Here is a 21199-nt window from a genome sequence, read left to right on the forward strand (position 1 = left end):
TCCCGTCAGAAATTACGAAATCTAGAGCCGTTGCTAATTAAGTAACAACTTTTAGTCCTACGAGTACAGCATCGTCATTATTGGTCGATACAATTGAATTGAATATTCTCATGACATTGCTACAAACAATCTGAAACTACCTACCTACAATCAATACGTTCCCCGCGCGATGAATATTTCGGATGATAATTCCAATTTATAGATATATATTCGACAATGCCTCATTCGACTCGAGGTCCTTCGCCTGGTCGAATTGCACAAACGAGCTTCAAATTTCCTGGTGATACGAAGGCCAGCTCGCGCACATCCATGGAGAAGTTTCCAGATCTCGATACCTCCGATACCTTCGATCAATATGATGGACAACATCCTCATAACTCACGAAAGTCCAATGGATATCCCAGTGGTCCTCCTCCACTGGATCGTTGGCAGGCACAAAGAAATGGTAGAATGGGAGGGGATTCTTGGACAAACGGAGAATCGAATAATGGCAGAGGACACAGAAAACAAAAGAGTTTGAGTGATGCATTTAAGACAATTAAGTCGAGAAAGGGGAGTATGAGTGCCAATGTACATGAAATTTCGGATGCCTTAAAGGCTCCAGTCTCTCCTAAATTAATTGTTTGTAGACACCTCCCACGCATCGTTAACAAATACTAATTTAATTCGTCCAGGTCTTATGTATAGTATGGTATCTTTCAAGTGCCTTGACAAATACATCTTCGAAATCGATTCTGAATGCTTTCCCGAAACCTGCGACTCTTACTCTCATTCAATTTGCATTTGTCGCATTCTATTGTCTGTTTTTCTCCTGGCTTTCCGCGACTTTTCCACAACTCAAAAAGGCAATTCCAGCTCTACGACATGGAATTCGATATCCCACAAGAGAAGTCATTATGACTACACTACCTTTAGCGGCTTTCCAAATCGGTGGTCATCTTCTATCTTCCACGGCGACAGCTAAAATTCCGGTCTCACTAGTTCACACAATCAAAGGGCTTTCCCCCTTATTCACAGTGGTCGCATATCGACTTATATATAATATTCGTTATCCAGTGGCTACATATCTCTCCCTCGTTCCTCTCACACTCGGTGTCATGCTCGCCTGTTCCGCAGAATTTAGAGGAAATATATTTGGTATAATCTACGCTTTCCTCGCAGCCATAATATTTGTCACCCAAAATATATTCTCCAAAAGGCTCTTCAATGAAGCCGCAATCGCAGAAGCAGCAGGTCAACCGCGTACCAATAAATTAGATAAGCTCAATCTCCTCTGCTACTCGTCGGGGCTCGCTTTCCTTGTTACATCACCTATCTGGTTCTGGTCAGAAGGTATCACTCTCTTAGGTGATTTCTTTCACGATGGATCTCTTGATTTGAGTTCCCACCCCGAAGCCTTCGACCACGGACGTCTAGCCCTCGAATTTGTTTTCAACGGAACATTCCACTTTGGTCAAAACATCATCGCATTCGTTCTCCTTAGCATGGTTTCTCCCGTCACCTATTCTGTTGCCTCTCTCATAAAACGTGTCTTCGTCGTTGTAATCGCTATAATCTGGTTCCAAAACCCTACAACCAAAATTCAAGGTCTGGGCATTGCCCTCACATTCTTCGGTCTCTACCTCTATGACCGGACCAAGGGTTCCAACAAAGCAGACCGCAAAGCCAAAATGTTAAATATTAAAGAAGAATCTCTTCTCCCTCTAAACACAACCTCCGGTAGACTCACACCCGACACTCAAGCCCAAGTCCTCTTTGAATCTCCAATCCAAGCACGAGGTGGAGGATACTCATTGTCGTCTGGAAATTCGGATAACAAGAGATCAGATGACAATTCATTTGACAGAAATGGGAGGCTGAGGGGTAGTAGTAATGCTTCTTGGCTACCGCCTGGAACGAAACAGGAGGATACTTGGAAACCCAGAGAGATTATCGCGAATGGACCTGGGAACGGGAATGGAAATGGAATTTCTGTCAACTAGAGTGTCTGTCATTTGGAGTTTCATAAATAGAGGAGATGGATTTTGATTTTGGTTCTGCTTTTGATTTTTCAGTTATTTTATGCTATTCTAGTTCCTTTACTTGCTAGATAGATACCTACCTACATAGGTACTTATGATATCAACGAAAATGCGCATGCGCAAGCAAGCAAGGCACTCCACGAAGTGTCGGGTATACATATATAGATACCCCAACTGAGGAACGCACGAAATGCACATTAAAGGGAGTAATGGGCGTTAGGACAATAATAGAACATCTTGAATATGGTTTCTAGAGTCGCACTGACTGACTCTGTCAATTGCTTGTTATTATTGATAGAGTGGAGTTTTCGGTTCGGCGCTTGACCTTTTCCTGTAGGCAGTACGAGAAAAGAATAGAATGGGATGGGGTGGGATGGGATGGCGATATGAGGTTTACATAGTGGTTGAATAATTGATATCTAATGCAGATGCAATGCTATGCAATGTGTAGGTGCAGGTGCAGGTGTTGATTTAGAAGGGTAGATCTTTGAATTTGATTGAACTTGATCTTCCAATTGGTTTAAATATGGTGTGAAGTTCGAAAGGGGGTTAAAACTTGAAGTTGAAATCAAGGGGAATATATACACGTGACGGTATTCATGAAGACATTCTTAAGTTAGTATCAATTTTGGTGAGGTCAAGTTTGAGATTGAATCCCCGGTGAGCTCTGAAATTCTCGTTAAAAATCATAGTTCACACAGCAATACGAGTATAGAAACCCATCACACCACCATACAAGTCCACTCTCACGCCAACCATCTTGATATGTTCAAAGCCAAATTATATTTATACAGCCATTCCTTGTATTCGTACTATAATACAACGCGGAAGAAAAGCTAGCAACCTAGTATGTAATCGTGATTCATATGTGTATCCGCATTCAACAATGCTCCGCAAAGAAGCTATCCGATCCTTAAACAATTCATAGAGTTGTGATACCCAAGCCTTCCTATGCCATCCTATTCGTGTGTTCATAATTCGTAGCGCCCTGTCCATCCATCTATCAAATGCATATGAGTCAAGCCCAACCTTTCCCTACCATATCCTGCCATATCCTCATGCACCCTTTGACTCCCCTTGCTTGCCCTCTAACCATAATTAATTGATTAAAAAAATTGCAAACCATGCTCCAATTTCCGTTGCGCCTCAAACTGGATCACCAAGCCACTACCTCCTCTACAAATACATCGAGGTCATCTCCATCCCAGTCATCATCACCTTCAGGCTCACTGTCCAGAAAGTCCGCTTCGCCAAACTGCGTCTCCGCCGGTCTTAAATTATCAATTCTGACATTAACCACCTCACACATTCCTTGAATCACATTTCGCTTTTGTTTCGCCTTTCCCTTGCCCGTACTATTTGCATTCGGATTCATAACCTTACTCTCACCTCCACCATCAATATCCTCATCACTTATATCTTTATCTCCATTTTCATCTCCTAAACTAGGAGTCTGAGGTGGCGAAGAAGGAAATCCATCAATCCCCGCAGTAATTTTTAACAAGCGAATTTCCCGAGAAGCGCGCTGACTTCGGGCAGCCTGGCGGGCTGAAGGAATTGATGTAGGTGGAGGTGGAGGGGTGGATGTTACACCATCATCATCATCTTCTTCTTCCCCCTCCTCTTCATCTTCTTCGTTGTCAATTTCATCATTAGAATTATCGGGACTTTCAGCATAGTTAGTTGTACGTTTAGCGCGTGTGCTGTGGCGGGATGGGAGGGAGTTTCTCTTTGGTCGAGCTCTTTGCTTCTTTGCGGGACGTTGGCTCTGATCGGTATCTTGGGTATCTGTTTCCGATTTGTAAAGTTCAACTCTTGGTAATTGCGAGGCTTTCAAAAAATGCTTTGGGGGATCGCAAACCCTCTTAAAAACTTGTCCCAAAGTGCCGATCCATTTATCTCTAAAAGCAGCCCTATCTCTCCATGCGATATTAATACTTGTCTGCAGAATCAGAATTCGGAGATCCGAAAGCTCGCCTGCACTATCCAACAAGCTTTGAAAGAACATTTCTGCGGCTTGTTTGTCCCATTTGCGTAAATTAAGAAGCTCAAGGGATTGGAGTGTGGTTGGCCATTCAGGAATTTGATCACTCGCGAGTAACTGATCATAATCCGGCTCAGCACTGTGGTATGAGATATGTGCATCGAAATATTGAAGGTCCATTCTTAAAACTTCCAGATATGGACATGCTGCACCAAGTGATGGCAGAAAGGCTAGACTTAAGGCAGAGTTATGATTGAGCGTGAGACAGCGAAGTTGTCTGCCACTAGTCAGGAGATATTCGCCAAGCATTTCAGCAGTGACCTCCCAACAATTAGTGATTTCCAGATTTCGCAAATTTGATGGTAGGAGGGGCATCAATTTCGCATTAAGTAGCGTTGATGATTCAAAAATCAAGTGTTCCAGTACCTCCAGGGCGGAAATCGCTCCACCCAATAATTCTTCAAGTTTTGGATCCTCCTCGCCTTTTTTAGGGTGTCGAATTTGGTAATTGACAAACGCAATCTTCTTTAGTCCGATGAAAGATGGCTTAAGGTGAACCTCGCGAATCTTTTCAATGGGCCACCTCTTACCTGCTAGTCTGGACGACCAACGCCAGCTTCTTAGTTTGCACAGACTGGTTTTGTCTCCTTTGGTAATATCTGCAGCCGGTTCAACATGCTCTAGTGCATCAAAGACCGCAACTGGATATTCCCATCTAATCGATTCGTCAAGTTGTTTGAAAGGCTTCGAATCTTTCTGGTCGTAAAACTCCAGATCCGCCAATCTTGGCAAGTCCTTTATTAAGCCATGCAAATCCAGAAGTCCACTGCCAGGTAAAGAATAGGCAGCAACTTGCCTGACTTCAATACGAAGGTTGACAACTTTTTGCCTGTAGCCAAAAGCCAACATCGCAGGGTCAGATTTGAGTAAATCTACAAGTCTAATCATGCAATTAGCTAGGGAGCTTGCATCCGGATTTTTAAAGTTACTTACCGATGTGCTTTATCCATTGGAACAAGGGGAGGCGAATTGTACAATACTGTAAAGGCTGGCTCGGCGAACCCCCGACAAAGATATGCGACATCTAGTAGCCATCTCCCAGATGGAAGAGGTTGAAAGGTTCTTTCTTCGTACAGTGGATATGTGGCGTACTCGAATATTTGAACTAGGACATGATATGGAAGAGTCTGCCATGGCGGAATATCTTCAGGATTTTCTACGAGCATAGCTGGCGATTGAACTCGGGATCTTTTGTTAGAGGTTGATTTATTCTGCTTTCTTCTCTTCGGCGTTGATTCATGGGAATTGCATTGGCTTCGCTTGGCAGAAGAACGAGAGTGTGAAGCATTTCGAGAGAGTCTTGCGCGGGGCGTATGAGTTGCGCCACTATAGGATGGTTTATTATATTCGTTATCATCTTCCTCCTCTTCCTCCTCCTCCTCCTCCGAATCATGATCAGTCGATGATTCTGCGTATGAGATTACCGGCTTCTGCCGAGTGCTCTTCGTGATAGCTACTTGTGGTTTATTATTCGCAGACCGTGGTTCCCGCACATTTCGGGTGCGTGCCCGAGAGCGTCTCGTAGGTGGCGCATGAGAGATATCACTATGTGATTGTTCGTCGACATCGCCGTTTGCTTCCTCTTCTAGATCGTCATCGCTGGTCGGAGGTTCTGCGTATGAAAAAGCAGGATTTCCTCTGGTAGATCGAGGTGGGGTCCGCAGAGCTCGAGTAGATATCGAAGATCTAGCCATGCCTATAAAACTTAGTTGTTTGCTGGTTGGAACTCATGAAGGTGATGTTGTGAGTTAAAGAAGCTGAAATGGACAATTGCAAAGACAGTATATCTTTATACAGCAGCAGTATGATTCTTTGCTAGTGAGTTTTGAATGCAATTATGTATTGGATTGAAAGTGAAGAATTCTCAAGGTTTTGATGATAAATGGACAAGTATTGAATGGAAGAGCTTTCCTTACTTTTACCAAACCATGAGATGATTCACTTAGATGTTCAATGATGTTGATCTTCTTACCTGTAGACAAGATGACACTAGCGCGATATCGGTTAATCCGATAAGAAATTTAAGGTTGGAGCTAAGAGCACATAACCCCTGTATTTACCTCGGTAACTCCTTCCTTAAGGAGACCTGCATCTCATGCTGCAAGAAATATTCAAATATTGATAAATGGTTCGATGCTGGAATGGGAGCCATTATTCAGCTTGATTGAAGATATGCATGTGGATTTCTGAAATAGAGTATCACCTATTATTACCTTCGTTTCGCAGGTAGATGTGGGTATCTATCAGAAGAGGAAGAGGAAGAGAGGCTCATATTCATTTAGACATATTTGACATATTTGATTCAAAGTATCGACACGACAACACAAGTGACACCCCCCAAAAATATGTATCAATACAATCAAAGAAATAGTTCGACTTCTCCCGCCCTCTTGAGCAACCTCTGAATAATCCTTTACTACCTACCTCTGACACTTTGATAGTGCACGTTGCTTTATATCTTCTACCTAGGTACGTACTCCTTACCTCACACAATCTTCATACCACTTCTTTCGATTAATATTGTACTCAGATACTACAACCACACGCTCTTTACCCACAAGGCTGTTTGTTCTTTTTTTTCTGTTCAATCGTGTAACACTCCTTCCTATTTGTAAGGGGTTTCGAGTTACCCTTACAAAAACACGGCATTACGCGTGCGATATTTTCAAAAAGCTTCATTGTTTTGATACTGTGGATACCCAACCCAAGTACATACCTCCCTACCTAGGAAGTACTCAAATAGTAACTACGAGTCTTGGGAATTCAGCATTGGCTGTTCTGCTGGACCCCCTGTCGGTTAGAATTTGGAATTCACTTCGTCTTACCATTTCTTCTTTCTTTTGAAAGGCGCGTAGTGGCCAGTGAAAGGTTGAACGATAATGAAATGTCACCAGCAGGCATCAATGGAGGAGGAATCGGGATTGAAAATTGGTTATCAAATCATCGTCAACCTTTCCGCCCCTTTTTACGAGGCAACCTCGAAAAGGCTATAAGATACCGAGAGAAATTCAAGATGGGTTCCTCATATTCATCTCTCAAGATTATCACACCGCCTCAAAAACATGAACGTGAGATTTTGGCATCTGATGAGGAAGACGACGAGGATGAAGATATAAGGCCTATCAAAAGAAGAAAGACGACCAATACCGACTTAGCTCCAGTTTCGACTCTTGATCCTTCAAGTCGATCCATATCTTCAACTTCTACTATTGCTTCAATAATGGAGCCGTCTTCACTTAATCGTTCTACAAGTGAAGAATCTCCACCGCCACGTTTACCTAGTAAATCTCAGGTGAATAAGATCAAGCCCACAGATTTTTACGGTCTCAAAAAATCAAGATCCGATCGAGTTCGTATTGACTCTGTACTGAAATTAACAAAAAACCCCGTGGACTTCCGGAAATTGCTACGGATCCAGGTTGCCAGTATCATCCAAAACTCAAATTTTGAAGAAAATGGCGATGGAAACACGAGTCAATACTCCAATATAAAGTGTACCTTAGTTTTGTTCCGTATTTCGGAAGATGGGTCATCTACAGATATCTATCGACAACCTCAGACTGGGAGAATTCGAATGATATCTGAAGGTCGTCAAAATGACACCTTTCCCATACACTTACCACCCTTTATAATACCCTCAGAGGTCCTCTCTCAAGATCCAAACTCTCATGATCCATTTGATCAACTAAAAGCTCCAAACGAGCTTGGGAAATACGGAGTTCAATTTTTGATCGAGCCATTCCGCGCCAATCGAAGAGACTGGTTGCCTTTGACGTTTTCCAGTCTACCACATGACAGTCGCCTCGCAAAAAGAATATTCAAAGGAGAATCAGAACTTACTGATGTGCGTCAAATAAGATGCGAGTTTTTGTTATTTGATTGGGATAGCAAGCGAAGTACAGCAGAGATTGAGCTACTGCATGATGGGGAAAGCATTGAAACTTCTGCATCATTGAAATTAGATATACAATGGTCACTCCCAAGTCATCTACATAAAAAAGAAGAACATATCGAAGTACCAAAAGTGCCGACGCCGGTTCCAGAGTTAGCTCCTGAGTTGAGTCTGGCTCAAATTTTGTCTCCGCAAAAGGCAACAACGATAGATCCCGAAAGCCCCTCCCGTGGTCAAAGACGTGTTCGTGCAAACGTCCCAACATATAATCTCAAAGCGTTGAGTGCAAAAGCTCAGGGCAAGAAATTAAGAGCTCATTGGGCTAGAGAAACTTCGGAAACTCCTTTCACTGCGACTGACGCCGGGGAATCTGTGACTTATACGGTCAGCAAAGCAAATGCGGAAGCATATAATATCAAACAAACGCATGTGGTAGCAGGATTCTCGTGTCCTATATGCAATGTAGATACTAAATCTATGGGGAGTCTTCGACTCCATTTCAAAACCACACATTTGCGATTTACATTTCACCTTCGCCCCAAGTCTTCGTTTTTCATCGAAATCAACAAAGAGTCTCGAAAGTCGAGGGAGATTCACCCTTTGCAAAATATCCAGTTTGGGCAAGTCAACACTTTGTTGGATATGGAGAAATATCTTTCTGGTGACTATTCTTGGGCGGAAAATAGGGAAGGACCTCTAAATAATCAATGGCCAGATTCAGAAATCCTTGCTCGTTTGAACCTCAAAACTACCTCATTTCCATCACCCGAAACCTCACGCCAAACTTCACGTCAAACCTCGCCAGAAATGTCGAACAATGATCCCGACACAAACGAGGGTGAGAGTTCTGCCTCGGTACCTGGCTATATTAAACGCCTGGCTCTTTCGCCAGCCAGAACCAAGGATAAGCACTACGTTCCTGATGTTAAACATGGTCCATATCCTAGATCTGCATATGCACCTGACGTCAAAACCCGAGAATTTAATGATTACCGCACAAGGCGGGTTTTGAAACCTGGAGATGAGTTACCTGATACCGATGATGAGAATGACGAATCTTACCTTCTCCATAAACGAAAATGGATTATTAATGATTACACGGATGTTAAAGATGACGAAAAGGAGTACTTTATTAAGTGGGAAGAGTTCATCATGGCCGAGCGGCTCACTAATCAATCTCATCTTCCGGAAACCATCACAAGATTTGTAGCGAGAAATCGCGTTTGGTTTGCCGAGAAGAAGGCTCGAAAGAAAGAATGGCGCAAGCAGATTGAATTGTGGGTAGCAAGAGGTGATCTCAAAGTTGGTTCAGTTATGTCTTATTGTGAAAAGATGTTTGGACAGGGAAAGAAGGAATTAGAAGAGATTAAATCCAAGTCGAATTCGGAATCAAAGTCAACTCCAGACGTGGAGCCCGCAGACGTCGAGCCTATGATGAGAGGTCCTCATGATTGCGTGTGTGGTCATCAAGTTTCAGTATGGCAAAGTAATGCTATACAATGTAGTGGCAGAGTAAGTTCATTTATCATGTGTTTGATCTAGGTGTACCAGACTAATTGCTTTATAGCTTTGTGTTGATGGTGACTACCATCGGGAGTGTGCTGAGAAATTTGGACGCCCAGTCGAGAGAGGTAGTTGGTTGTGTGATCGATGTCATGCAAAAGCATCGGGAGAACAACCATTAGGGGAGAATAGTAATGCACTCACAAATTATTCGCACAACCGAATTTTACAACAGAGGCGAAATGTGTAGGCAGCTCGCATTAGAAAGGGGCGAGGGAAAGCAAAGAGAGGAAAAGAAAATCTTTCAGGAAATAGAGGATACTTAATTGAACACCAAAATGTAGATAATCACAGCGATACAGTGTATATATTTCAATTCGCCACCTAGAAGAATGTAGTTGTATATGATGATGCATTCTATATACTAGTTAGGTACCGGTACTTCCCAATTTCCTTACTCTTGTATAGTTAGGTACCTAGGTATGTATATGAAATGACTTAATCTGGGTATTGATAATTTGATACCCTTTTCCTACGCAAATTACATTACTCGCTCGTTACTTGTTCCAGTTCTATATAGGTAGGTAGGTAAGATCTTACATATACACGTTAAAGTTTTTCACCGATCAAACCGTCTGCTTGTCCTTTACCTAGGTGGGTGCGTTCTAAGTAGACATCTCTAAGTGTTACATTACATGTCTGGAGAAAAGTTGCATCGCCATCACATGAGGAATGAATTGTTTTTCTGTACTATCTTATTCGTTGTGTTGTCTTGGGTTGGAGGAGTGGTGATGGGTTGGGGGGTTGATGGGAGGTTATGTTATGTATATGGTGGTTTGAGGAAGGTACCTACCTAGGTAAATATATATTTGGAGGTACCTACCTACTAGGTAGGTCCAGTCAATTTTGATTCACATGATATATTGTGATGTTTGAATGGTATATCACGTTTACATATATATCAACTCTACATTTATCTCTGCAATATGCGTGTTGGTATCTGGTACTTAGCCATCGTTTATATATGCATGACACATGAACAAGATGTAGATCTATCGTTGGACCACCAGACCTGACCTTGGAGAAATTCACGGATGTCCGTAACTTGTTTCCAGAGATGTTGAATGTATATATCTATCCATGGATCTATATATGTACAAGGTATCGAGGTAGTATTCTTTATGTGGATGAGATAATATCAATAACATGGTTTGATATTTTGATAATGAATTGTGTGGTAAATGGGTTGTAATTGACCTCTATGGGACGAGAATAATCGAGATGTGACGATGTGCGTAATGGTAAGGATATCGAGGTATGAGGTATATCTTCATTTTCATCTCCCTCTCCATCTTCATCTCCCTCCCATCTCCATCTTCATCGTCATCTCCATCTCCATCTCACCAACCCTTGACACTCATCTCTACCAATCAAAAAGTGGGTGAGTGGTGAAAGTCTATTCCCAGACTATTATCCTCGTACTAGACTACTATCAGACCAGACTACCTCCCTCCCTCCCTCCCTCACTGTTACCCAAAGCACCCAGAGAGCAAGGACCCCCAAAAAAAGAAACGCCCCGACCAAACAATTCCACCACGACAATCATCAAACAAACCACCACCCTCCTCGTAACCTTACCCCCGTACCGCACGCAAATCATCCATCCATACACAATTACATACCACATACCATACCATACCAGACCATACCACAGACTACTCACTACTTACTACATACAATCCTACCTCCGTCCATAGATCACAATTTCAATCTCCCTCGACAGACTTCACGCAATCGATAACAAATAAGAAAAAAAGGAGAAAAGGACCTTTAATTGGAAAGAAAGAAAGATCAATAATTCATTGAATCGCGAAAGGATAAGGTTCCCCTTCAATCTGGGAAATAATTCAATTCACCTTTCCCGCATAATTTCGTCTTGTCGCGACTCTGTTGTGGTGCATATGGTCTTGTTGCGACAATGATTAGGCCGTGATATTCACCAATAGCTACGAAACGTCACAATAGCAAAAAAAATTATTCAAACCGGTCTATTGTCAAACTCCCCTACCAAATAACTTCACGTTGCGCGCATACCATAAATTCGTTTTAATCTTGGTACGTTTCCCATTTCACTCTCTTCAATTCATCCATCTTTGTTTTCGATGAGAGATATGAGATATCACCAAAACAGATTCCCGCCAAGAATGTCGTCCATACACCGCGATCGGATAGTGAAGCAGAGATTTGATCCATTCGTGATTGCTGATATGCTTGCCACAGAGAGGATGGAAAAGAGGAAAGCTATGGAAGTCGCTTCGAGAAACACAGCTACCATCGGGGGTCTGCAAAACCTATTTCGTGATTTTGCCCAAGATGAACTCCCAGAAGTGAGCTCGCACATTCGAGGAATGTCTTACCACGTTTATTGACTGTTTGCAGATGCCGCACCTCTTGGAAATCATCGATGCCGACAAAGGAAGATGGAATTCGCGATCACACGAAGAACTCATAGGGATACCTTGGACCCTACCCAACGAACATTCAGAAGCTCGCAGGCTTCAATACATGACTGTTTTTTCCACAGGAGATCGCGACCTTCAGGTTCCGCGAGCTTTTGATCATGAAGATCCAGTCGAAAGTCCAACGAATAGTGCAGGTCGAAGTAGTTTGAATACTCCTCAAAGAGACCCAAACAAAAAGTTCTCTCTCGCGGCTTACCAAAAGATGAAGAAAGATGGAATCAAGCCTACACCAAGAACATCTGATACCCCGGATTCAGTGCGTCCGAAAGGGCATGCAAGAACAACAAGCAATATCTCCAATGCGACTCCAACGGCTCGCGGATCTTTCGAGAGTTCTTCAAATGGCGAAGTACAAAGGAATGGGTCTGCGGTACACTCTGCGAGCAGATCAGAGCATGTAGTCAAGAATGGCATTGATAGGTATGTTCGATGATTGATATATCCATAATACTACTAGCAAACGCTAAGAACGTCATAGAAATCCCCCTTCCCGAAGCAACCCATCCAGACCACATCATCTCACCAATGGCACCAATGGCGTCAAAACTCGCACAGAACAAACAAAGGATATTTCGAGATCAAAGGAAATAAATGCACCACAAAATAAATCATCCTCCAAAATGAGCCCTTCAATTCCCACATGGAATGCACCCATGAAGCACAGCTTACCTCCTCGGCCACAGTCTCCACGAAGAGTGGTTTCAGATGGCAGAAACAATAAACGATCACTTGAATCAGATGAACCATCACATGCAGAAAAGCGTGCCAGAACTGATCGAGCGAATTCGCATCTTCAAAAAATCGTCAAACCAGATAATAATTCATCCAAGGGAAAAGCCCCTCCTTCCAATTTGAGCAAGTCAGATGACCATGCATCCAAATCCTCCAAGGGAGCAGGGGAGACGAAATCATACAAATCATCAGGAAAACCTATTAATCATTTACCACCATTACTATCACCACTTCCCGCCGATTTAACAACTCCTACCACGTTTGATAGCCCTAAGAAATCGGATCAAAAGGCATCCACGTCAAACACTCCATCAAAGTCCAAGACTTCCGTCAGTGGAAAGAAACCTCCACCTAAAGAGTTATCATTGCAACAAGAACCACCAACAACTCCTCCAAGAACTGTATCCCCCTTCGTACTTCCACCTTTACTTTCACCAACACTTCCTCCCATTGTCGAAGCAGCATTGGCGGAACATAAGCAAAGGGAAGGAGAAAAGACTACTTCTGCACCTGAGCATCGTCAAGAAAAGTCGAATTCATTGACCGTTGAAGAACGTCATACTCAAGCTCGTAAACCAGATGCACCTGGTGTTGCCCGTAAGACTGTTACTGGTGCCAAAGTCGGTCATCCTCCAAAAAGATCTGCCTCAAATACACCCCTACAAAAACCTCGTGAGGTTTCAAAAGCTCCAACTACAAATCAATCATTAATTGTCAAGTTACCTTATCCGAGGAGGAAAGCTACAACTATTGAACGATTAGTTAGATTATCACCAAGACCTTCACTAGATTTTACCAGACTTGAGAATATTAGAAAGAAGGAAGGCTTTGAAGCTATGATGGCTTATGATCTTTCACAGAAAGAGAAAGCTCCTGTTTTATCTGCCAATATTGTTATGGATCAATCGGTATCAGAATCTGAAGAGGATATACCTTTATCAACTCAAGGCAGAAAGACCGTCTCTAGGAAACGCCCTAGTGATGTTCTACCTTCAAAAGCTGAGCCACCAATAAAGCGGGCTAAACGTCCTGAGAATCTTGATGTTACCACGGCTAGAAAGACTGTCCCTAGTCCATTGAAATCTCCTACGCGCCCTGGACCATCTCAAAAAGGTTTACTTGCTACTCCTAAGAAGAATGAGGGTTCTAGGGGCACCGCTATGGTCAGAGTTTCTTCTAGTGATGGAAATCCTCAAACTCCCTCGGGCGCAAATATCACTGTAACGACTCCTCAGAGTATCTCTACGAGTAGATCTGACCAACTTAAAACTTTGGCTTATAGTCTCAAGAAGAGAGGCGAACGTGAGACAAGGATCAATGGTAATCAACATCAACTTAAGCCTGTTGCTGAACGAACGGCTGGGGTTATAGTTGTAATTGAAAGTATCTGTCAGTACATGAGATATTTCAATAGACTTCCTTGTGCTAGTCCTAGGGAAACTAGCTACAGTCAAAGAAGTCAGAATGCTCAAAATTGGGATACAATTATTCCAATGCTTGCTTGGCTTAAAAATATCAGTGAAGATATTCCGGTTCTTCAAGTATTATCTGCTCACCTTAATGCTGTTTGTCTTGAAGTATCGACTCGTGCTTTTATTAGCATGCCTACTTCACCAGGTAATACTGAAGATGATCGAGCAAAGGATCGTGGAATTTGGTCTAAACAACAATCACAAGATTTGAAAAGGCATGATGCATGGAGACAAAGTCATCATGTTGGATACAAACTTTTGAAAGATTTGTCCTTGAAGGGTGAACCTACAATTATTGGACCGTGGACCAGTGTTGATACAATTACATCATATTGCATGGAAGTTTGTACAGCATTCAACAAGAAGGATCAATGGGGTTGGAAAAAGCAAGTTGACTTTTAGTCACTTTTTATACTCCATGCTGGTTATTCTACCTTGCTACGATTCCTACGATACAATCCTCTTTATGGTAAAATCCGACGTTTCACGAATACGAAAATATAATTTCTCGGAATCGCTTCTTTATTATAACTTTACTTCTTCATATTTTTTGTTGTTACACACTTTTTCTATAGGTATAATACCCAAAGCATTTCGGTGGGAATAGTATAGGATGGTCATGGAAACTGGGATGGTGTAGGTGTGGGTGGAGATGGCGTTTGCGATATTGATTTTGTTTTTCGACTTGAACTTTTGCACATTATACGGTTTATTTTTTGGGATGGGAGAAATGGCACTATACCCAGAGATGTTGCAATTGCTTTTTTTTTGACTTGCGGTGGGAGGAGTTGGAATGTGGAATGTGGTTAGGGAATTAAGTGTTTTTGAGGGATGTTGTATGGGGCTTGGGTGGGATAAGTAAAAGATGGGATGGGGTGGGATGGGAGGAAGGAGCTTAGGATGCATAACTGGATGGATGAATGGATTTTGTGGGTTTTTGATGCATTTTGGGGGGATTGATGGGGTGTATCATAGAATGATGGATGGGTGGATGAAAGTGATCAAAAGAAAGACATATGGATGGGTGAACGGGTGGATTAGATATAGTATATGCATGCGAGATGGTGAGGATGTACATACCTACGCTTGATTTTCTACGTATGGTATGGTATGGTATGCATTAAATAGAATAGGAATCGATGGAATGAAATGGAATGAAATGAAAATACTGGAGAGTGAATGTACTAAAAGTCGTTGGAAGAGAGGTGCTTAAGCATATAGTATGTGGAAAGATGAAAATGAAAAGTAGTAAAAGTATCTAGTATTCAAAAAGTGGGATTTGAATGATGTTGAAGATTTGTATTTAGTATATTTGGATATGGATATGGATATTGTGTATAGATTTTGGAGTGATTTTGGAGTGATTTTGGAGTGATTTTGGAGTGATTTAGTAGTATAGTTATATATCTAGTATGTATTTAATTAGTTGTTAAGCGAGGAGGGGAGAGGAGAGGAGGGGGTATTTTGTGGTTGGGTGTTTAGATGATTGGGTTAGTTAGATAATTAATGAGTTTAGATATTACGGTGGTTAGATGATTCCATATTCAATAATTAATATTAGATAATGAATAATTAATGATTAATAATTAGTGATTAGTGATTAGATCATTAATGATTAGATGATTAGATGATTAGATATTAGCTGCTTAGTGGTTAGCTCGTTAGCTGGTTTAGATTTAAATGTTAATTTCGATACTCACTATTCACATCTTTGATTAGCTCATTATCATTCCTGTTCGTAATTACGATGGTTCGCTCATTCGCTGCTTCACTAGACTTTTTCTATTCCTTTTTCGATTACTTATTGCATGGGGTGGGGGGATAGGGGGTAACTAGAGGCGCACGACGCTGCAACAGAAGGCGGGCGCCGACGAGCGTTCTGTTCTCTTGTTTTTCTTATATATAATATATAGTATATAGTATAGTATATATCTTGAGACTTATAAATGGATATATACATACATATATATATATACTCATATTTCTTTTTGTAGATCTTGAGATATTAAGATATTTACTTAATATCAAAAGCTATCTCTTTTATTATTCTAGAAAAGAAAATAGAATTATCTAGGATCCACTATCTAGGTGGTATGAGGATGTTTAATATTCTATTTTATTTTATCTCATATAATATCATACAATATCATACAATCTGATTCAATTTATTGTTCTTAAATCCTTGGAGCTTGAATAGGTTTAGAATAGATTGAGTGTTGATGTTGACGTTAGGGGGATTCGAATTAGCATTGCGATTGGGGTTAGTAGTAGTGTTGGTATTTGTCTCTATAGTATCGTTCTTTGATGAGAGGATTAAACTGAGTGTTAAAGATGGGATTGAAGAGGATGTCGAGATTGATATTGAGATTGAGAATAACAGCTACATTTTTCTGTAGGGAGAATTTGGGTCATATTCTCAGTGCTGGAGTTGGAGTGCTGGTTGAGGAGAAAGGAGAACGAAGATAAAGATAAATATGAATATGAATATGAATATAAACATATGGAATATGATATAATGATATCAGGTAGTTGTAAATTTTGTGGCAGGATCTGAAGAAGGAACATGGAGAGCTATGTTTGATATAATAGCAATCCCATCATTCTTAACCCATTCATTGTGTGATTATAAGAATCACTAACTCAACTATTCGAGATGAGTAAGAGCTGTCTAGGTAGCTATAGAAGTGTTGAGGTATTGTTACTCTTATACTTATATTTATCAATATCACATATGTATATACATACATATATATATATATCAAACTGCACAACACCACATCATCACATTACCGCAACCCCAACTCCAATTCCAATTTCAACTTCACATTCTATCCTCATCATATTTCCCCAACCCCAACCTCAACTCTCACACTCATCCATACTTATCCATTTCACCTCTAACTCCACCTTCATTTCCCATCCCCACCCCCCTTCTCAAACCTACTCAATCGCCCATCGCCAAATAACTACCTCTTATGTTCAAATTCAGATCCAGATCCAGATCCGGATTTAGATCTAGATACATAAATAAACAAATAGCTAGCAAATAACTAACTATACAGGCAATAAACTAATCAATCAATCAACCAATCAATCATTTCATTCAATTTATATCACTGTCACTGTCATTACAATAAACAATCCCAATCTCAATCCCAACACCTCCACCTCGACCTCGACCCTAACTTCGTAGAAAGGAAGAAAGGAAGATTTCTTACATCTAAAGATGTATATATCACCATCTCAAACACAATACCATACCATACCATACCATACCATACCATACCATACCATACCATACCATACCATACCATACCATACCATACCACACCGCAGTATAGCCCAGCCCAGCCAAGACTAGCATGACGTGACGTAGGTATTTCAGATGAATTCTCAATCGCTTGATCGACGAACTGTTCATCTTGTTATTAGGTACATTATAAGATTACATAACCATGGATACCTATACATTCTCTCATCAGAACACTTTCCAACCACAACAACAACTACAACCACAACCACAACTATAACGAGAACCACAACAACAACAATAATAATAACAATCCCGAAGAAAAGAAAAGAAAAGATCCAGACCTTCATGGAATCTAGAATCTACATGTATCTATCTACCTATATATATACCTACCTACACATGTACCTACACATGTACCTACACATGTACCTATACATATACCTACACATATACCTACACATGTACCTATCTACACATGCTATATCTACAAGTATACTTACTAGGTATATCAAGTAAGTTCATCCACAACCATCCGTAGCTCGACATGACTATCTATATAGCAAGTGTAAAAACTTTCCTACAAGATATCATTTCTCAACCTTTCAAAACATTTCAAGTATTCAAAACATTTTCAACATTGAAAGGACCCGAGAGATTCAAACATTTTCAACATTGAAAGAACCCGAGAGATCCAAAGAACTTGAAACATTCAAAGTGTCTCAGAGACTCAAAGTATTCCAAACACTCAAAATATTCTAAACACTCAAAGTGTCTGATAGATTCAAAACATTCTATGATCCAATGCATTACAAATCCATGGATATACCAGACAATTCGAAGCGTCCCAAAGTATTCAATTTTCGCATCTGGATTTGCATGCTCCAAGCATCTCGATGTAGAATTCAACTTAGGATATTGAACTTTAGTATCTCACTCTTTCCCCCAGCAGCAAAGTTGTATCGACGACGGCTATATAAAAAGCTTAAAGTTGTTGGTATCATACGTCTGAGGTGATGGCATAAATACCTAGTATACACGCAATACTTCAGAACATTCACAATACATCAAATCACATCCCATAAAACATTCTCCAACAAGTAAGGAATCAGACATCAAATCATTTAACATCAATAAAGAAAATAGTTGGTGAGTTGTTACAAGGCTTAGCTTTTAAAAAGGCGATGCGATAATCAGAGGATATTTTTCTGTCTCGGACCTTCCCAAGTCTGTACACAGCCCAAGCTCCAACGTTGCCTACCCATTCCCCTTTTCATTCATCTTCATCTCTCATCCATCTGGAATTATACACATCATCCCCTTTCTATCATCTCATCTATTGCTTCTCCCTATAAATCATGAACGTTAGCATATTGCAATTACACAAGAGATGTTCAGATGGTGATAACTTACAAATCTGCGAGAATCTTCTCTCCCTTTGCACGTGCTGATGCAAAGTCACCAACCATATAGAAAGCACCTTCTGGCAAATCATCACCCTCTCCGTTCATGATAGACTTGAAACTGGCAATTGTTGTCTTCAAGTCAACGAGAACACCCTCGATACCAGTGAAAACGTGTGCGACAGTGAATGGTTGAGACAAGAATCTTTGCAATTTACGGGCACGCTCGACAGTCAACTTATCAGCTTCTGACAATTCATCCATACCAAGAATGGCAATGATATCTTGGAGGGACTTGTACTCTTGCAACATTTGTTGGACACGGGTGGCGGTATCGTAGTGATCTTGTCCGACAACACGGGGATCCAACATACGGGATTTAGAGTCAAGGGGATCAACAGCTGGGTAAATACCCAATTCAGAGATACCACGGGATAAGACAGTGGTGGCGTCCAAATGGGCGAAGGTAGTAGCAGGGGCAGGATCAGTCAAATCATCAGCTGGTACGTAGACAGCTTGGACGGAGGTAATGGATCCCTTGGTGGTGGTGGTAATACGTTCTTGCATAAGACCCATGTCGACGGCGAGAGTAGGTTGGTAACCGACAGCAGAAGGAATACGACCGAGGAGTGCAGAAACTTCAGAACCAGCTTGGGTGAATCTGAAAATGTTATCAATGAAAAGCAAGACTAGTGAAGAAAGTTAGCACATTTCACTTTTTGATGGAAACAGATCCAGAAAAACTTACCATCTTGTCCTTGCTCTCTGAACTCTTCAGCAATGGTCCTTTATTGAAAGATCCTGGTTAGCTTGCGTTCTGTTTCATAACATGATCAGGTGTCATGTAATGTTTTGAAGACACATAGAACCCAAAGGAGGTGATATGTTTGGAAATAGGTTGAACATTGACATGAGGTCATGTATCAAGAAATGGCGGTACATTGAAGCAATGTCATGAATTGAAAAGAAGTGGAACGTTGAAAGGAGATGATGCATTGAAGAAAGGTGGTACATTAAGGGGTGGTCACATCTTAAAAAGAGGTGATGTAATGAGAGGAGGTGGTGTATCGAAAAGGAGTACTTACAAACCAGTAAGAGCAACACGGGCACGGGCTCCGGGGGGCTCGTTCATTTGACCGAAGACCAAAGCGACCTTGGAGTCTCCATCAAGTTGGATGACGGAGGTCTCTTGCATTTCCTTGTACAAATCGTTACCCTCACGAGTACGCTCACCAACACCAGTGAAAACAGAGTAACCACCGTGTGCCTTGGCAATGTTGTTGATCAACTCTTGAATGAACACAGTCTTTCCGACACCAGCTCCTCCGAAAAGACCAATCTTTCCACCACGAGCGTAAGGAGCGAGTAAATCGACAACCTTGATACCAGTGACCAAAACTTCAGCAGCGGTAGATTGTTCGGTGAAAGCTGGAGCATCGGCGTGAATTGGAAGTCTCTTGTCACACTTAATGGGTCCACGTTCATCGATTGGGTCACCAGTAACGTTCATGATACGACCGAGGGTTCCTACACCAACTGGTACCGAGATTGGGGATCCAGTATCGGTTGCGCGGTGACCACGGACTAAACCTTCGGTACCTATAAACGAGTTGAGTCAATCTTTGTGCTTGTATCCTTCAAGATCGAGTTCTCTTACCATCCATAGCAATAGTTCTGACGACATTCTCTCCCAAATGTTGCTGTTTTCCCTGTCAGTCCGTATTCGACGGTTGTTTATTCCTTGTATTGTTGACGTACTGCGACCTCAAGAATGAGTTTGTTACCACCGTTAGTGGTCTCGAGGGCGTTAAGAATGGGTGGGAGCTTCTCGGTATCGAATTTAACTGTTCAGATGTGGTCAGTATGCAGTTGCAGGGTATTGAAAGCTCGTCCCCCATGTAATCCCTAGATCCCGAGTTTGACGTCGTTGCCGAGAAAGAATTTTCCATGCCACTTACCATCAACGACGGCACCAATGACTTGATGGATCTTGCCATGTACTGCACTATCACTAGCAAATCTAGCAGAAGCAGCTCTCAAGCCAGTTGACAAAGCTGGTCTGAAGGCGCTTCTTGAAGCCCGGAGGGCAGAGTTTTGGATGGCGCTATAGAAAGTTTTAGAGTCAGCTCAATTGGACTATTGCCACCCATTGCGACAGGGCAAAATATTTTCAAATATAAGTACGTACCTCCTGAACATCTTTACGGATGGAGAAGAGCGTTGAAGATGTGAGTGGAGATACAAAGATTGATGGAGGTATGGTATTGCAAAATGAGGAGGTAAATTGAAGCCAGCAGCAAAATGAGCTTCTCGACTAATTGTTAGCGTATACCCCCACGTGATGGCGTAAATTCCGACTT

The 21199-nt window shown here is 41.6% G+C and overlaps 5 protein-coding genes across 5 annotated transcripts; 3 read left to right on the plus strand and 2 right to left on the minus strand.

Moving 5' to 3' along the window:
* Positions 1-216: 216 nt before the first annotated feature.
* On the plus strand, positions 217-1982 carry EAE98_007468 (uncharacterized protein; the record flags this gene model as incomplete). The annotated part of the gene is made up of 2 exons (XM_038955091.1): positions 217-621; positions 675-1982. The coding sequence occupies 2 exons, from the start codon at positions 217-219 to the stop codon at positions 1980-1982; spliced, it is 1713 nt and encodes a 570-aa protein (XP_038808741.1).
* A 1195-nt stretch (positions 1983-3177) lies between these two features.
* On the minus strand, positions 3178-5759 carry EAE98_007469 (uncharacterized protein; the record flags this gene model as incomplete). The annotated part of the gene is made up of 2 exons (XM_038955092.1): positions 3178-4945; positions 4999-5759. 2 exons carry the CDS (start codon positions 5757-5759, stop codon positions 3178-3180), a joined length of 2529 nt encoding a protein of 842 aa, XP_038808742.1.
* Positions 5760-6949: 1190 nt separating this feature from the next.
* On the plus strand, positions 6950-9710 carry EAE98_007470 (uncharacterized protein; the record flags this gene model as incomplete). The annotated part of the gene is made up of 2 exons (XM_038955093.1): positions 6950-9469; positions 9525-9710. 2 exons carry the CDS (start codon positions 6950-6952, stop codon positions 9708-9710), a joined length of 2706 nt encoding a protein of 901 aa, XP_038808743.1.
* A 1954-nt stretch (positions 9711-11664) lies between these two features.
* EAE98_007471 (uncharacterized protein) lies at positions 11665-14588 on the plus strand (the record flags this gene model as incomplete). The annotated part of the gene is made up of 3 exons (XM_038955094.1): positions 11665-11847; positions 11900-12402; positions 12461-14588. The coding sequence occupies 3 exons, from the start codon at positions 11665-11667 to the stop codon at positions 14586-14588; spliced, it is 2814 nt and encodes a 937-aa protein (XP_038808744.1).
* A 4184-nt stretch (positions 14589-18772) lies between these two features.
* Positions 18773-21038, minus strand: EAE98_007472 (uncharacterized protein; the record flags this gene model as incomplete). The annotated part of the gene is made up of 8 exons (XM_038955095.1): positions 18773-18785; positions 18850-19528; positions 19588-19625; positions 19925-20438; positions 20497-20539; positions 20598-20683; positions 20798-20943; positions 21028-21038. 8 exons carry the CDS (start codon positions 21036-21038, stop codon positions 18773-18775), a joined length of 1530 nt encoding a protein of 509 aa, XP_038808745.1.
* Between the last annotated feature and the right edge of the window lie 161 nt (positions 21039-21199).

Source organism: Botrytis deweyae, assembly GCF_014898535.1.
Source record: "Botrytis deweyae strain B1 chromosome Unknown BDEW_017, whole genome shotgun sequence".
NCBI lineage: Eukaryota > Fungi > Ascomycota > Leotiomycetes > Helotiales > Sclerotiniaceae > Botrytis > Botrytis deweyae.